The sequence below is a fragment of the Vigna unguiculata genome, chromosome 3 (genome assembly GCF_037176805.1).
Source record: "Vigna unguiculata cultivar grain cowpea cultivar isolate G323 ecotype 2 chromosome 3, ASM3717680v1, whole genome shotgun sequence".
Classification (NCBI taxonomy): Eukaryota; Viridiplantae; Streptophyta; class Magnoliopsida; order Fabales; family Fabaceae; genus Vigna; species Vigna unguiculata.
The window spans coordinates 18,759,441-18,778,093 of record NC_140794.1 but is presented as its reverse complement, the minus strand read 5'-3'; the positions used below and the strand labels follow the sequence as shown (position 1 = coordinate 18,778,093).

At 33.1% G+C, this 18,653-nt stretch overlaps 1 protein-coding gene and 2 long non-coding RNA genes across 4 annotated transcripts; 2 read left to right on the top strand and 1 right to left on the bottom strand.

Annotated features, from left to right (window-relative positions):
• Positions 1–224: 224 nt before the first annotated feature.
• On the bottom strand, positions 225–3,670 carry EMB2816 (Small nuclear ribonucleoprotein family protein). The gene is made up of 5 exons (XM_028061616.2): positions 3,532–3,670; positions 3,275–3,356; positions 2,962–3,033; positions 1,905–1,957; positions 225–485 (listed from the first exon to the last, which is right to left on the bottom strand). The coding sequence occupies exons 1-5, from the start codon at positions 3,532–3,534 to the stop codon at positions 396–398; spliced, it is 300 nt and encodes a 99-aa protein (XP_027917417.1). The 5' UTR covers positions 3,535–3,670; the 3' UTR covers positions 225–395.
• A 3,356-nt stretch (positions 3,671–7,026) lies between these two features.
• LOC114177346 (uncharacterized) lies at positions 7,027–9,669 on the top strand. Of its 2 annotated transcripts, none has more exons than XR_003603126.2 (2): positions 7,027–7,565; positions 8,345–9,669. It is a non-coding gene; the product is annotated as an uncharacterized LOC114177346 (long non-coding RNA). The 2 variants fall into 2 exon arrangements; XR_014993568.1 differs by having other exon boundaries at positions 7,027–8,085.
• A 2,614-nt stretch (positions 9,670–12,283) lies between these two features.
• Positions 12,284–13,563, top strand: LOC146887554 (uncharacterized). The gene is made up of 2 exons (XR_014993577.1): positions 12,284–12,749; positions 13,034–13,563. It is a non-coding gene; the product is annotated as an uncharacterized LOC146887554 (long non-coding RNA).
• Positions 13,564–18,653: the final 5,090 nt, after the last annotated feature.

Genomic DNA, 18,653 nt, shown 5'->3' with positions numbered 1-18,653 from the left:
AAGCAAGCTTGTTCGCAAATAGTGTTCTTGTGCAAATAAAACTAAGGTAGCCAGGTTCACAATGGGTAGGAGTGCTGGATAGCATGAAAGTGGTAAGATTGATTAACAAGAATGAAGATGAAGGTAAGTGTTATGAAAAGTTCCATGAAGAAGAAATTCTAATGTGCCCAAGTTTGCATAAGCTTATAAATTAAGTGCAATCGCAACTTGTGAGCAATGATAAATATCAACTCCTCAAGCAATGTATGGTATTCTATTAATTCAAAGCATACAAAAACTATCCAAGCTTACAAATTAGACAAAATGTTAGCCAGAATCTCCACATTAATGGTTCAATAGCAAAGCAATGGCGTATTGATCAGAGAGCACAAACTTAGAGAATAAATATTTGAAACTTAAGCCCCATCTGGCTGTATAAAGGGGTTGGCGATTTCATCTGTACCATCAGTTGGGGACACAAGCATGACAGCAGTTCCTCTACAAACCTGCATTTAAATGAAGCATGACAACCTGTATTGCTAAGCCAGAATAATTGAAACTCTGTTTACAAAAATAGGCAGAAAATTTCAAAAAGTTGGTGGAGCAATACAAGTTCTAATAGACATGTGAATTTTCAATTTTTTTTTCCTTGCAGAAAATGCTTTCAAGTTGTGATAAGTTGACCGAAATTAAAATGTAATGAATACTAGCAACTGAGAAATCAGTGAGCGAGACTCCTCTCTCTGATAACACAATACTCAAGAAATAAAAAGAAAATATGACTGTCACTGGTGCAACCATCCCACGCCATCAATATTTTTGTCCTCCCCTCCCTAAGTTCCCATCCCACGCATTCAGTTAAGACTTTTTATTCTCTCTTCGTTTAACCAAATGTGCTTTATTTACTCTCTGTCTATGGCCATCATATTTCCCTGTTCTCCTGAACATGTGTTAAGGACCTATGACAAGAAATTCTACAAGAGACATTGCACACTCCAAATTTATAGAATTTAAATAATGAGCATATACATCTTAAAACTGATTATAGAGTAAAATACAGCTTTCACTCTCAATAAACATTTAACATGGCAAGAAATATGTCAACTGCTTTACTATAAAACACCTACTATCTTAATAGAAAATTACAGTTAGAAAGGATTTTAATTTCTTTTCCTAAAACTATGTTAATGCAGTTAGATGAGATGCTCTAAAACTTCACCATATTGTTTAGGTTCCAATTAGAACCCACTAAGGGATCAAGGGAGGAGACAACGGCAAATATACAGATGTTAGAAAATGAAAACTGTTGCTTATGTTTTGCAAGGATATAATTGATCTCTCCCATGCACTTGGACTGTAAGTCTAATCAATTAATTAAATGTGTTTCATACAAATAAAAAATAAATATCACGTTAACTTTATTTTTAAACTGCCCTACAAACTCACAGATGCAAAATTTCAATTAAGCATAACAGAATAGTTTGGCCCTAAGTATCTTATGAACCACGAGTTCAGTTAACACAATGGCATCAGCACAATGCAGCAGGGGAAAAGAAAAGCTGGAGATACCCAACCCACATTTCATTACGATAATGTATAGCCAAAGCATTGGTTTGCCATTTTAGTTTTTCTCCAAAATATCAAACATAGCCTAAAAAAAAGTTTATATGTGATACGCACAAATAATGATTTATCATTTTCACGTGCTCATTTGGTAACTTTTTATAAGCTCGAATTACTTTAAGTTGATATAGTTTCTCTATTTCGTCTAAAGCTTTCAGTTGAAGAAAAATCACCAGGTCTCATAATTTTGTTCACACATTCAATGCATGTTGTTTAAATTTTCAGCATGGTTTATTAGCAATATTTGGTGAGCCAGAGGATCCAATTTAGACACTCATTTGATGTTGCAAAAGAAAACTTACAATTAGGCCAAGTTGTCTGGTCTGATCGGTAGTTTTGAGAGGATCATCAGGATCTGAAGCACAAGGAACAAATACAATCTTCTTTTAGAACCCAGAAGAGAAGAGACAAATAATTTTTAAGAAAACTAAATCATAATGCTCATAGTAGAGTCACACAAGCATATAAACTGAGAAAACTAAATCAGCTTCTTGGACACATAATCATATAATTATAAGTATAGTTGCATTGACATGTGATGTCCATGTAAGACTATAAGCATTCCGCTTTGCAAACAAAATCTGTATGGAAGTTCCATTTTGAATTTTGGACTCATTAAAGCTGAAACAATAATAAATAAAATGATGCTAAATTCAATCATAAAACTAAGAAAATGAGAAAATTCGGGGCTTAATTAAAGTCAGAAGAATTTCAAATATCTTCAGATATTACATTCTGATGCTTATGTTGTTCGATACTAAAACTTCAGCCTTAAATCATAGTTTTTTTATTATTGATACGACCAAACACAGTAAAGATTTGACAAGGCCTGGGAAGGTTGGCTTCACTACACCGTTAATCTGCGACTATATAGTTCTTTACTCAACCAAATTCGAAGGTTTTAAAACAGTCTGTGAATGAGATTTTAGCTGCAACGTCAAGTTTTCTGCAGTCACTGGCACCGCAACCACATAATGACCACAACTGCAACCGTACCAACTGCATTTATCCTCGATTTCTCACAACAATAAAAATCGAATGAAAAAAAAATATCCCACCTAATTAAAAACCTTGGTCATTGCTAACTCAATCTTTCATCAAAAGTCTCGGTATATAGTTCTCAATGATTTTCTAAAAACCAAACTAGTCATTTAGTAAAGAAATAATAATCAAGAAACTCCACAATAAATCAACAATAACTAACAGGCTGCACCAATATCCGCTGAAATAACTGGAAATTCAGTGCATGTATGAAATCAATAACATAACAGAATAACGGATGGATATAGCTAGTGCGGAAACTATGTCGCTAAATAGGTAATAGAAAAGAAAAACAAGAACCTGCCGGTATTTAGTTACCTCTTAAAAACTCCACAGCTTCATCTAGGACAAGGTTAAGTAACTGATCATACCCTTTTAGAGTCCCTGTAACTGCAATCCAACAAAATAAAATGTAAACAAAAAGTATACATGTAAAAGAGTTGTCTTATATCTTAGTCATGAAAAAACTCGAAATTGAAAACTCGAAATTTAAAACCGAACGAAATCTCGCTCATTTTAAACAACCATTGAATGAATCACTAACATTTAAAAATAAATAAATAAATCACCCAAGTCATAGTTTAAAAATAATAATAATAATATTTGACAGAAGGGAATTGAGTAACCTAACCTTGTCTGCCACCAGTAAGCTTAACTTGAACACCTTTGTCTACGAACTTCGCAAGGTCTAGAACGGTTTCTTTTCTGCCCGACTGTTCAAATTTTAAAACAACATGAAAGTAAAGAAAGAGAGATGAATGGCAAAGCAAAATGAGTATTCGAACCAACACATTAAAAGAATTACAGAGATGGGGGAACCCTAAAAGAAGAAAGAGAGATAAAACAGTTATGAAATTGAAGATATTATTAGGGTTTGCTGAAACTCACCATGATCAATTCACGTTCAGTAACCTGAAGAGAAAGGAAAGAAGAAAGTGACCGAGCGGATTTGAATATATATAGAGTAGGGAACTGAGAAGCGAGGCGTGAAGGACACACATGCGAGTCCAGTATATATGGACGCGGAAGAGGGACAACATAAGAAATAGTTTTGAAATATTTTAGATTACCGATTATAAAAAAATTTTAAAAAAAAATTAATCACCATTATAATTATTTATAATTATCAATAAAGAAATTCTTATCTTAATTTGCTTTGTACCTTTCTATTATCAAAAAAAAAAAATTATCATTATAGTTATCTGTAATTATTCATAAAAAGATTTATTATGCCAATTCTTATCTTTATAATACACAATTTATTATCAATCTTATTTTTATCAATATAATTTATTTTATTACTTAAACCCTATAAAGTTTAATTGTTTTTTAGTTCAATTAATTACCAATAATAAAAAATTGCACATGATAAAATTATAGAAATTATTTATTTTATAATTATTTTTATAATTTTAACTATACTTTTCTTATTTTAATAACTATAATGATACAAACTTTTTTTATTTTTTTATTATGATAAGAAAGAGTAAATTCACCGACTAAAATAAATAAAAACTATTATTAGATTTAATATATATATATATTTATATTTATATATATATATATATAAATAAGATAAATAAAATGTATAATTTTAGTATAAATAGTTAATTGAGTTTAAGACATGATTATAAAAGATAAAACAATAAAATAAGATATATTTAAATCTTATAAATTTAAGATTTGTTAAGCTTATAATATTTTCTATAAATATTATAAATATTAAATTAATTTTATTATTGTGTTGGCTTAGTTATATTTTGGATCTTTAATAAATTTGAGAATTTTCAGTTGAGTTCGTATTAAATTTGGATGGTTTATTGAAGTTTTAAGATTTCAAATCTTTAAACTAAGTCCCAAATAAATTTTTCTGTTACTCATATGGTGTTAAAGTCCCAAAACTCATATGGTGTAAGTTATCTTGAACGGTTATTTCGTTTAAATATTATTATATAATACATAGTTGCAAACTAACACGAGGAATTTGCTGTTATATTTACTTAAAAATATTATAAATTTATAAAATATAAAATTAAAAACATACAAAGTATATAAATTCATAAAATTATGAAATATAAAATATAAAATATAAATACAAATTTTATAATTTTATAAATTTATAATTTTATGATTTTATAATTTTATAATTTTACGATTTATAAACTTCTAAATTTATATAATTTTATATTTTATAATTTTAAAATATAAAATATAAAATATAAATACAAATTTTATAATTTTATAAATTTATAATTTTATGATTTTATAATTTTATAATTTTATAATTTTACGATTTATAAACTTCTAAATTTATATAATTTTATATTTTATAAATCTATAATTTTCTAATTTTATATTTTATATTTTGTAAGATTATAAAATTATAGGATTATAAATTTTTAAAATCATAAAACTATATTATATTTCATAATTTTATAAATTTAATTTTTTTTATTTTGTAATATTATATATATTTTTTAATTTATAAATTTATAACTTTTTTCTATTTTGTAATTTTTTTTAATTTATAAAATTATGAAATATAATATAAAATTATATAATTTTATGATTTAAAAAAATTATAATTTTATAATCTTATAAAATATAAAGTATAAAATTATAAAATTATAAAATGATATAAATTTAGAAGTTTATAAATTGTAAAATTATAAAATTAAAAACTATAAAATTATAAAATTATAAAATCATAAAATTATATGTTTTTATTTTTTATTCCATAATTTTATAAATTTCTAATTTCTAATTTTTTAATATTTTAATTTTATATTTTATAAAGGGTTAAGTATGTTTTTAGTCCTTGAACTTTGATCCAAAATTGAATTCGTCCATGTCCGAATTTTTGATACATTTTGGTCCCTAAACTTTTAAAATGAATTAATATAGTCTTTTTAACCTAATTCACATTAACTCTTTTGACATGTCGAGTGCATTAGTTCATGTTAGTATAGGAGATGTTTATACTGTTTGACACGTTCCCGGTTTAATATATGTTTGGAAATGTGTTCGACACGTCAAGAAAAAAATTGACGTAATTAGGATAAAAGAATTATATTCATTCATTTTTAAAGTTTTGGGATTAAAATGTATTGAAGTTTCGGATATGGACAAATTCCAATTTTGGATCAAAGTTCAGGGACTAAAAACATATTTAACCCTTTCATATATTTATAATTTTTATTAGCTTTAAGAATAATTTTAGGTAAATACAACACAAATCCTTGAGAAATCTTTATTATTGTGTTAAGTTTGCAATAATATATTATGTAACGATATTTAGGCAAAGGACATTGCAAGATAACTACTATATAACCTAGATAACCGAAAAATCTAATGATAAGACTCGATTGAAAAATGTTGAGGACTCAAAAAATCATAAAAATTTAATAGGAACTCACCTTAAAGTATCCAAATTTATCGAGATTCAAAACATATTTAAATCTTGTATTATTCTAAACATAAGTTTAATCGATGCTATTAGTGTTTCCACCGGTGACTAATGCTAATATTTAAATATTATAATTTATGTACTTAGTATTGTTTAAGTCGTCACTACTTATTATTAAATATTTGAATTTTCTATATTAATAATTGTTAATGTCATAATACCTTCTATAAATATTGAAATAATTTTCATTGTGTTTTATTAAACATCGACTTAATCAACGTTGTTAATGTTCATCATTATTTATCAAAGGTAACATCTTTGTGTCAATATTTTTGGAATCCTTCTATCTTAGAAAAGGGCCAATCATTTCTCTATTAAGGTCAACTTTTATTTGTTTAAGTTGACTTTTGATTAATTCTAATAATATTCGTTTTAATAGTAGTTAAAATAATCTTAAAATTGTGGATAATATAAAAATAAATGATGTGCAGCCTATTGATTTCTGATTAAAAACGAGATTTTGTAATATTACAATATTTTAGTTTTTATCAAACACAATTTGTATAGCATATTTTTTTTTCTATTGTAAGTTAAAACTAATAAATTTAATAATGACGTTTTCTTTCAATTTTATAACTTTCGGTAATTTTTACTCCAAGTAAAAAAGTAAGTTAAAAAAGGTTACTAGACGCAGATAGTTTTATAACATTGTTGATATCGAACATTTTTTAGGACTCTTTTCTTTATTTGTCTTCTCTTTTAGTCGGCCACACGAGGTAGTATACCTATAAAAGGTGTTTCAATACTTAAGTTAGTGTTTATCCATTGTTGATATCGGACAAATGAGTAGTTGGATATTCAGAAAGCGTACCTTTTTGCTTCTACAACTACTTGTATTTGTAGGGTTGCTTGGTGGGTCAGTTGGTAATCATGGGATGATCTCGACCCAAGTACAACATAATCGTATTTATTGCTAAACCTTTTATAATGGCCTCGTTGATCTTCTTTTGACATATTTTTAGCTTTAGTTATTGGTTGGGCAGGCTAATCGAGAATGTTTAGTGATTGTCGGTCAATTTATTCAGCTATCAATATAATTACTAAGGCAATCAGTTGATTCACTAACACCCTAGGCTCGAGTGGATATGATTAGGCTTGTCAGGAATGGCAATGTGATGACATCAAGGTTGTACGGATTAGAAAAAAAATTCAATTTCCTTTAGCTTCCATCAGGGTCGACTACTGGCCCCTAGGCTCTAAGTGTGAGAAGCCGCTGAGAGCTTATAACTTGTATGGGGATTCACGCACGTTAGAGTTGATGTGAATCGTCACATGTTTTTGACCGTTGGATGTCAAGTGATCTAATGATTGAGAGAGTCGCAACACTTGACTTGCCATGTGTCACCCTTATCTATAAATAGGAGTGATTGTCGTGGGTTCAACCATTCATTCGTTCCTGATTTTGGTTGGGTACTCTAATACCAACAACTTGAAGTGCTTCATGTTTGTTGTTAAGGTAAAAAATATCTTCTCTGTCTTCTTTTTTGTGTTTGATAGTTTACATAGGATTGATTTCAGAAATATGGAGATAATAAGTTATGATACACTAGTGTCTCCAACTGTAGATGAGGCTTCTCAAAGTAGTTGTGTGATTAGGGAGTTGAGCGACAACGAAGTTGTCTACCAACGGGATGTCGAGGGTGACAACAATAAGGGGAATGTTCCCAATATGAGTATGACTCGGTAGAGGGTAGTGTTTGGGGGCACTTCTCCAAATTTAGGGCCAACATTAATCTTAATTATTTCATGACCAATACCTCCTTGGTAAATGATGGGTATTCAAATACCATTGTGTTTGTGCGACAATGTTCTACTTATGTGATCTGTTCCGACCGAGGAGGCACTAAGGAGGAGTTTTTTTTTTATTCTAATCTTACCATGAACTTACATGTTCATTTTCCTTTAGTTAATGTCATAGTGGATGTTCTTTGGCTATTGAATGTGGCTGCCACCCAACTGCATCCGAATAATTGGAGGTATCTTTAAATGTTTCGTATTATATGTTTGTATTTGGGGATACATGTATCGACCCCTATTTTTGTTAGTTATTATAGCACCCAACCTAGTGATCTAATTGGGTGGATGTCGTTAATAAGTAAGCCTAGAACTTCATGTTCCTTCTGTTTACTTGATACAAAAATTTTAAAAGTAACTTCTTTAAGGTCATTGCCCAAGATTCTAGCTAGTCTCGCTTCTATGATAGGGATGTGTCCCCTTTCTGTTTTATTGGACTAGGAATCCACAAAAGTATAAATCTTGGTCGAGGTTAATGATGACTCCTGCGGAATTGGAGACCATGTCAATATTGGACAACCTTCCTCATAGGCTTCACACTTGTAATTTCTTACAGGTGTACATGTTCAAGGACCGACTCGGTGCTTTTGATGGTATGACCTATTCCTTCTTGTCTATTTCACTTATTCTTTTTCTAACCTTCTTTTATGCATATGTCATGGCGGCTACTGATCTGAGAGTGGGAGAATGTTTCTTTAAAGACATATTGGCCTGTCATGGTGTTACTGACACTGTCGGGGTGGGTACCTCAAGAACGGGTGGTGCAAGCGAAGCATGTCCATTTGTAGCAGTTGTCGCCATCCCGAGTGTTATGGTGGAGGATGTGAGTCATATCCAGTTGTGCTAATTATTGGGAGCCATGTCACTCCTACCAAGCGGTCTTGACATGATGACTAGGAGAAGGGAAAAGAAATTAGGAAATCGATAAGCTCCTCATCGGTTAAGAAAGCATCAAAGTCATCCTCTGGTAAGGAACTTTTGAGTTGTCATCTTCATGTAGCCGACAAGGTGAGTGTGGTCTTTCCCCTACCGAACAAGAGGTGTTTACCTCTATCCCCATTGAGGAACTGCATGATGTCTTCTTGGAGCTGGCCTCTCGCACCCTTGTTTTAAGAAAAAAGATGGCTTCTAGCCTTTATCGGCTGTGTGATCTAAATGTTGAAAAGCTAAATGCCAAGTTAAAGGAATTGGCTGCCTCCATAAAGTCTACATTAGATGCTAATGTTGAGCTGAATGGCCGAGTATGGAAGTCGATAAGACTACCAGAGAGGTGGCTTATAGTCAAGCGTGAAGGAGAAGACAAAGATACTCGCCTCACTCCATTCCACAATTAGGTGACCAAGAAAGACTTAGAGGTTGTAAACCTTACTAAGAGCTTGAATGATGAAGTTGTTGCTCTATGGCATATGCAGACTAACGTAGAACACCTATAAAATAGATTACAATTTATTGAAGAGGTTGCCATGATGCAACATGAGCTCGACTCTACTAAGTCGCTCCAGAAATTTGCTAATTTTTATTAAATGCCTCTGATGAAGGCAAATTCGATGTCGGGAAGGATTTTTACAAAGGTGAGTTAGTGTTGACAGAAAGCATCCCGTATGAGGAGGGGGTGAACATCAAAGTTGTTTGTCTTCCTCTTGATGGTAATAAGTCATAGTATTTTGTACCTTTTCGGGTGTATTGTCCTTGACTTTTTGCTTGTAATGAATGATTACTTTACATGATCAATGGTGTTTCATTTTTAATGAGGTGTTTTCTTCTTCGTTCGTAAGTTATTTATTCGTCCGGTGTTTACATTATCGGTTGCCATTATTTCTACGTTGTTAATTGGTATAGTTGGTGTAGTTTTGTTTATTAACTTATGTTCACGTGTTGCCAACAGATTCGTTCATTGACTTATTTGGTCTTGTATAACGAGTGTTGTTGGTTGGGCTTTTGTCCATCATCTTGCCCCAACAAGGATTTACTTGATGTGAAAGCTTCCTGCGTCTGCAACTATAGTTGCTAATAGGGATTCACTTTATATTAAAGCTTCCTACGCTGACAACTAGTGTTGCTAGTATGGATTCACTTGATGTGAAAGCTTCTTGCATCAACAATTGGTGTTGCCAGTAGGGATTCACTTTATATGAAAGCTTTCTACGCCGACAACTGGTGTTGCTGGTAGGATTTCACTTTTATTAAGTTGTTTGGTCATTTTAACAGTCAAGACTTATATTATTAGGTCGATGTCTCATTAAAACCTCCACAACCAAAACCCTTGTCAGGAAAGAATGTCGATGGTTGATAAGTCCCTAATCTCATGACTTTTTCTTAGCCAATTGCATTGTTTTGGGTGGATTTAAGTGGATAATTAGGAGTCATTAGCTTATAATTGGTTTAGTTAGGTTTCTAGCCTAGTTTTTGAAAAATAGTCTAATTAGGTGTTTTTAGTGCATTCTTTAACATAGTCATCAGGAGTACCAATAGTTAGACTTAGTTTAATACGTGATATAGGTTCATGAATAGGTGGTAGCATATTAGTCTAGTCTTAGCTTAGTTTGGAGAGGTTTAGGAATATAATTAACCTAGTGTTACTCTAGTTTTAGGAGTTTTTGAATAGGTTTTGGTGTGCTTAACATCCACATGTGGGTTTTTGAGTTCTATGCAGATATGAATATCCAAGAAGATTGCAAGTGACCAAAGGAAACCATGAAATGATTCTAATCTAGCCAAGTGGCTCACAATGGTAGAGTTGACTTTTGGTGCATATGTTGACCAAAGTTTGACCAAAAATTGACTTTTGATTTTCAATTCCAAATGAAAAGGCACCTTTTGGAAAAGCTTTAGGGGGCACTACAATAGCCTTGTTTTGATCCTAAAATTGCTGAAAAGTGGTCCATAGATGCATAATAATCTTAATTTTCATTTTTGCATGTTTAATTCCTTTAAGTGAATTATAGATATAACATATTTTGATTTGGTGGTTTCTAACCTGTTTTTTTAGTTGTAGCATAGTTAGTGGCACAACATAAATTGCGACGGGACGACGAAATAAAAATAAATTCGTTTGAAAATAGAGATTTGAAGTCGCCACCATAGTTTATTCTAGAAAATTATGCGAAACCATAAAAATAAAATAAAGTCCGTAAAAACCTAGGGTGCGGGAGTCGGTTACGTATAGGGAAGGTATTTGCACCTTACAACACACGTCCAAAGACGATACCTTTAATTAAATTTTCAAAAGAGATGTGTTTATTTTAAATACTTATTTTTCCCATAAATAAGAAAATATTACACAAAATTTTTTTTTGAGTAAAAAGGACCCAACGAGGATTAACCTTGGTCATATATATTCTCATTAAAAAAAATGAGAAATAAGGGCTACACAGTTCTTTATAAAAAAAAGGTTTGATTAAATTATTTAATTTTTTAAAAAGTTGTCTTTTGATGTTTTTTGAAATGAGTGTCATGCGACGCGTGCGACCTGGTTAACACAAAGAAAATTATTTTTTATATTCGTATACTTGAAAAGGAGTGTCGTGTGACGCGAGCAGTCAATTAGACACCCAAATCATTTATATGATCTTTTTATATTTTGAAAAGGAGTGTCGTGCGACGCAAGCGGTCGATAAAACACTAGAACAATTTTTATAATTTTTGTATTTTGAAACGAAGTGTCGTGCGACGCGAACAGTCGATTAGACACCAAAACAATTTTTATAATTTTTTATTTATTTGAAAAGAAAGTGTCATGCGACACAAACAGTTGATTAGACACTAAAAGAAAAAAAAAAGAAAATAATTTTAAATTTTTATTTATGCTTATTTTTATCTTTTTTGAAAATTATTTTAATTTTTATTTCAAAAATACTTTTATTATTTTTAGAAAATTATGTGATTGAAATGTGAGTTTATTTAGAGAAAAGTTAACTTGAAAAAAAGGAAGTGCATAAGTGAGTATGTGAGTGCAACGAGAAAAACTACACATATGGAAATATGGTGCATAAAAAGAAACACGTGGTGCATAAAGTAAACGCATCCTAGCCTAAAAAAAGGAGATTAAAGGAGTGGGGTGTGTGCTTAGTGAAAACGCAAGTACATAAGGTAAAATAAAACTTAATATAAGGTGTGTGAGGTTATTACATTGGGAAGTGCATGAAGTAAATAAATAACCAGAACCCAAATTAAAAGTGGGGTGCAAAAATTAAATTTTGGAGGTCTGTGAAGAAAAATGAATTTGCCAAATCAAAAAACGAGAGGAAGGTGTGATAGTTAATTATGGGGTGCGTGAAGAAAAATGAATATGCCAAATCAAAAAGAACGGGAGGAAGGTGTGATAGTTAATTATTAGGGTGCGTGAAGAAAAATGGAATCTGCCAAACCCTAATCTAATTACCTTCCCAACACTTAATAATTTCCCCCCAAACTTCATCTTCTTCCTTCTACTAAAGCACCAACGTTGCACATCCCGTACGAGGTCGTCGGCGACACTGTTCACGACGGCACCAACAACCATCTACACCACTACACCATCATATGCGGCCACCATTCAAAACGCAACCATGCTCGCAGCAAAGTCGCCAACGGTGACGGTGACCACTCTCAGAGTTTTGTCAACGTCGGCACCGACATTGCTCGCCACTACACCACTTAGAGCTGTGCGAAACACCACCGCACCATTTCCTCTACGTGCATCTTATTCGGGCCACCAAAATCACAGTTGTTTGCCGTCACAACCGTCGTTAACGTCTGAACAGAGTCACTACGACAGTCTTTTCTCTCGCGCAAGAACTTCACTTCTCTAACTGGACCCCAAGTTACTCCAACACCAACTCAAACTGCCTTCAACGTTTCCCACAATGTAAATGTTCACTGCCGAATCCCTATTTTCTAGAGGCAAATCGACTCCTTTCTATTTCATTGTTAATTGGTTTGCCATTGTATAAAAACAGAGTAGTGTTTTTGTGACGTGATATTCATTTCAATTGGGATTTTTTACTGGTATATAATCAACAACCATGCCCCCAACTCAGATCATCATAGCACATTAAAAAAAAAGTTTGCAGATAGAAAATGTATACCTATTTTGAACCTCTGTTTCTTGATTCCAAATGTTGCTGGTTATACTAAATTGGATGTAGACAGTTACTGGTGCAGATTGAAGTTTCTAGAAGGGGATTGAGTGAGAAAATTGTCGTTGAGATGAACAATTGAAGTGGAGTACGAACCAAGCAAAGTGACCAAATGGAAGGTCGATGAGTGAGTTGGAGTTGTTATGAGCCAGTTGGACTCTATCACCCATTGCAACAAGTCATGTGGATGTTGAAACATCAACAAATGCTTGAGGATGACTTGAAGCAAGCTGGGAAACCTGCCACCTAAGTTCCATGTGAAAAATGCAAAGTAGTGTAGGCAATGTGATAGTTTAATTAGTTGTAGCAACCTGTAGAAATAATACCAGGTTTTGTATTCAGTTAACTTGGTGTCAATTCCTGGTTCAAATGAACATACACACCACAATTCACCATAACACACTACATACATCATCCATTCTCTCTCGAGCACTCCATTCACACAACCTCAAAACAACATCTACTACATTTTTTTGCATAATTTCTACAATTGATTTGTTCATGCGTGGAGTTGTTCCACGAGTTCTTATTTCAATTCCACCATACATTGTGTTTTTAAGACGTTTCTATTAAATAGATTCATGATTTCTACTCAATTCCACCAATCATGTGCCATGCTTTTCAATTTCTTTGGTTGATTTAAGCTTGTGATTCAAGAGTGCAATGGTTGATCGATATTGATCTAAATCAACACTGAAATTCAAATGAAGTCTTCTTGAATTTTAGAGATGTGTGGTCATCTAACTAGATATCGAATGTCTTTCAATCTATGATCAATTATGCACAAAGTGAGTAGCTTGAATCATTGTTCTTAAATATGCACTTTCACGTTACTGTTCCATCAACAATTTGATTTCAAATTCCATGATTTAGTGTTGTTTGTGTTCGTTTCACGTGTGCATATTATTCATGATATTATATGGAATGTTTCTGCATCATTTCTGCATCCAATTCATTATTCATTGCATCCAATTACATACTCGCTTATAAGTCCGTTAAAACCGTTAATTAGGGTTCATCAATTAGGATTTTGAGTTTTACTCAACATTTTTTAGTAATTCTTGTTCCTATCATGGTGATTCGCATATTTACAATTGCATTCCATCCATTGAGGAATGATTTCGATGGTTGCCATTTACATTTGTGCATGAGGTGCTCTCTGGATTTTTTCAGATGTTCGTTTTCTGCATATTTGCATTCTCAACTTGTTTTGTTGATTCAATTAGGTTCCATTTAGGTAGTATAAGTGTTTTGTAAGCTCAATTCAATTTTAGGAGCATTGCATTGCATATTCATACATTCACATACATAGTTAGTTCTAACTTTTACTTAAACACCTTAGGTGCTTTGTAGTTCACTTAGGCATTTTGTCAAACAATTTGCATTTTTGCATTTGCATGGCATATTAATTTTGTTTCAGCTTTGGTTTGAATACAATTTATTAGATTTCCTCATTTCCACAAGAAAAGTTTAGTAACTCAATCATTTTCCTTTGCTTATCCTTTGGATTGATCCTTGGTTGACCACTTTGCTATATTAAGTAGTATTAGTGAGGAGATCAAGTTTGATTGAATCTCTAGACGACAAAAGGTTTATCAACGATAGGAAATGGTACAACATAGTCTAACTATAATAAAACTTCAAGTGGTAGGTGTTGGGATTGACCTTTCATTGGCATGTTCAAGCCGGTGGGCTCCATTGGATAAGTTTTCTGTTATGTGAAATGGCCCTTCCCAGCTGCTCCTTAACTTCCGCTCGGTAGCTGCTCAGCGTGCTTCTCCCTTCATTCACCACACCAATTCGCCTTTTACAGTTGATCATGGTTTCACTCGTGCATTGTACCGTCTTGAGGCCTTCTATTTAGAAGCTTCTTCCCCTGACTTTGGCCTTCTGAATTCTTCTAAAAGGTCCAAATCTGCAAGCATGCTCTCCTTGTTGATGTCCATGCTCTCCATTCATCTTCTTAGAGTTGGTTCTCCTACTTCCATGAGTAACATGGTGTGAGGTTATAATATGAATGAGTGGAGGTGCACCAATAGGCACATAATACTTCTAACATTTCTTCTGTCCATCTCCCTTTTGTTGCCCCTAACCTACGTTTGAGATCTTTAAGGATAATTTGTTGGCAAACTCAACCTGACCGTTGGTTTAGGGATGCTCTATCGAGTTGATCATGTGCTTAATTCCTAGGCTGACGTAAAATTCTGCTAACTTCTGGTCGTTGAACTGGCAACCATTTGTCTATTATAATGGAGTAGGGAATGTCAAACCGCTAGACTGTATTTTCTATACAAAACTCTACACCTGCATGGTGGTTATAGTAGTGAATGATTCGACCTCAATCCACTTGGTGAAGTAGTCTATCGCTACGAACAAAATTTGCATTTTTCGGTGCCAAAGGCGAATGCGCCAAGAATGTCCATTTCTCATTTTGCAAAGGTCCACATGAAGATAATATGTTATGGAGATAATATGTTGTAGGTTGGAAGGTGGCAGGTGTTTGAGATGACCATATTCTTGGCACCTCTTGCATTTCTTGATGAATTTGGCTCAATCCGTCCTCAAGGTCGACCAATCGTATCTGGCACGAAGAACATGTGTTGCCATGGTTCTCTTACTTGAATGAAGCCCTCACACCCCATTGTGTATTTCATCCATGACGTACAATGTTTGATCCTCAAACAAACACTTTAGGAGAAGTGTTGAGTATCCTCTCTTATAAAGGTCTTGCCCAATGATGATAAACTAGGTAGCCTTCTTTGCCATGATTATTTCTTGATTGTCGTCTTCGTTAAGTATCTCGAGCAAGTTTTTGGTGGTATACAAGCTTACTTGGCTTGAAATGGTGTCTTTGGTGGTATACAAGCTTACTTGATGTCAACATGTTCGTTCCATCGGTAGATCCATCATATCTATCTACCGTTGGGGTTTTCCATCTGGGTGGGAGGGGCGTATCCATGATTCCTTCCACAAAAGGATGTTTCCTCATGAAAGTGCCATAGTTTGATGATGAATTTAGGGATCCTCAGAATGGGCTACTTTTGGATAGATAATTCTTAGGCTAAATTTGGTTGATGAACTTCGTTTGTTCTTGGCCCTCTTTTGTTAGGTATCAATATGGTGCCACTTTCTTCTAACTTCTTTTTCAACACCCTCAATGCCTCTATTTGACCCGTACGTTTTCTCTTCAGCGATTCAAACTCCTTCCTTACTTCCACAATATATTCATTTGTTCCCCCAAACAGTCTCCTTTTCAACATGAATCTTGCCCTTTTGATCTTGCCATGTTTCTGGTTCATACCATATAGCCCTATAGGTTATCCTCGGCCCCAAGATGAGCGTCAAAATGTTCTTACAATACCTGGATAGTCCTATAAGAACACTGATATCGAACATATCTAAGGATCGTCTTATTTGTTCGTCTTCTCTTTCAGTCGACCATAGGAGATGAGGTACTGACAGAAGTACTCTAATGCTTAAATTAATGTTTGCTCACTATTAGTATTAGACAAATGTGTAATTAGATATGTATAAGCCATGAGAAGAAAAAATATTAACAAGAGGTATTTGATGAAAACAACTCAATGAGAGTTTGCTTACTGATTTATTAAAACTCTTTTCAATATATAGAGTACAATGTCCCATCATATAAAGGGAAAAGTAAAACCTAATAAAATAGAATATTTGATAATAATAAAAGAGAATCAAATATATTATATCTCTATCAATATAAATAATAGCAGAAGATATATAATATCTTTATCACCCCCTCTCAAGGTGGACTAGAAGATTGTAAAGTCTCAACTTGAAAGTAGCAACTTGGAAAGCAGAATGATGTAATGACTTGGTAAACATATCAGTAAGTTGACGTGTAGAAGGAACATGGAGAAGGTGAATAAGGCCATCAACAAGATTTTGTCGAATAATATGACAATCAATTTCTATATGCTTGGTTCTCTCATGAAAAGTGGGATTCTTGGCAATGTGAATAGCGGAATTGTTGTCACAAAAGGCAGTGTAAGGAGTGGGAATGGAAAAATGCAAATTCTGAAGAAGGTATGAATCCATTGTAGTTCATATGCCAGGGATGCCAAGGCGCGACACTCAATCTTAGAAGAAGATCGTGAAATAGTGGTTTGTTTCTTAGACTTCCAAGCAACCAAAGAGGTGCTTAAGAAAACACAATATCAAGAAAACACAATATCCAGAAACATAGCATCGAGTAGTGGCACATGTTGCCCAATCAAAATTAGAAAATGCCTGAATTTTATGAGAGGTGTTGGATTTATAGAAATGGCCATAGCTAGGAGCATGTTTTAAGTATCGAATGATACGTAATGCCTACTGCATATGTGGTTCACGTGGAGAAGAAACAAACTGACTGAGTTGTTGGACAACAAAACTAATATCAGGCTTGATGTTAGTCAAGTAAAGTAATCATCCAATCAAACGCCGAAAAGAAGAAGGATTTGGTAGAAGAGCTCCCTCCTCGAAATGAAGTTTGATAGAAGGATTAGATGGCATTGGTGCAGGTTTACATCCAAGCATCCCTGCCATTTAAATGAGGTTCAAACAATATTTTCTTTGGTTCAAAACTAATCCATCCAGAGAACGAGTAACTTCTAGGCCCAAAAAATATTTGAGAGGGCCAAGATCTTTAATATGAAATCTAGAATGAAGATGAGCTTTTACATCATTAATTTCAATAATGCTATTACCAGTGAGAACCATATCATCGTCATAAACCAATAAAATAGTAATATTAGAAGCAAATTTCTTCACAAATGGAGAATGGTCAGCAGAGCTTTGTGCGTAGCTAAGAAGAAGTAGCTCTAAAGTTAATTTTTGGTTCCAATTACGACTGGCTTATTTTAAACCATATAGAGACTTGTTAAGCTTACAAACAAGATTTGGCTGAGGAAGAGAAAAACTAGGTGGAGGCTTCATATAGATCTCTTTATGCAAATCTCCATGGAGGAAAGCATTGTCAACATCCAACTGATGAATAAACCAATCATTAGCAGTGGCTAATGCTAAAAGGATGCATATAATAGTAAGTTTGACAATAGAGGACACAATTTCAAAATAATCAAGCCCCTCATTTTGAGTAAAACCCTTAGTCACCAACCATGCTTTAAACCTATCAACTGTGCCATCTGGTTTATGTTTGAGTTTGTAAACCCAACGACAACCAATTGGCTTAATGCTAGAAGAAGGAGGAACTAAAGTCCAAGTTTGGTTTCTATCAAGAGCATATAACTCAGCATCCATAGCCAGTTTCCAGCAGTCATGTTGAGCAACTTCTTTGAAGGAGAAAGGTTCAGCTTGGACAAAAATATTATGACAAAAGGCAATATGGTAAGGAGAATAGTTATCATAAGAAACAAAATAAATACATTGGATAAGGTGTGGAAAAAGTAGAGCATGAAGCGAAAACAACACAACAATAATATTGATCTAAGTATTGAGGCCTGTTTTTCACTCTATGAGAAGTTCTAAGATCAGGATTAGTAACTTCAACATTATCTGAACAAGATTAGGAATAGGTTTCGTAGTAAGGTCAGTTGTAGGACCCGTGAAAATTAATTAATTAAATATTTAATTAATTAATAAATATGGGTAGTGGGAGGCTT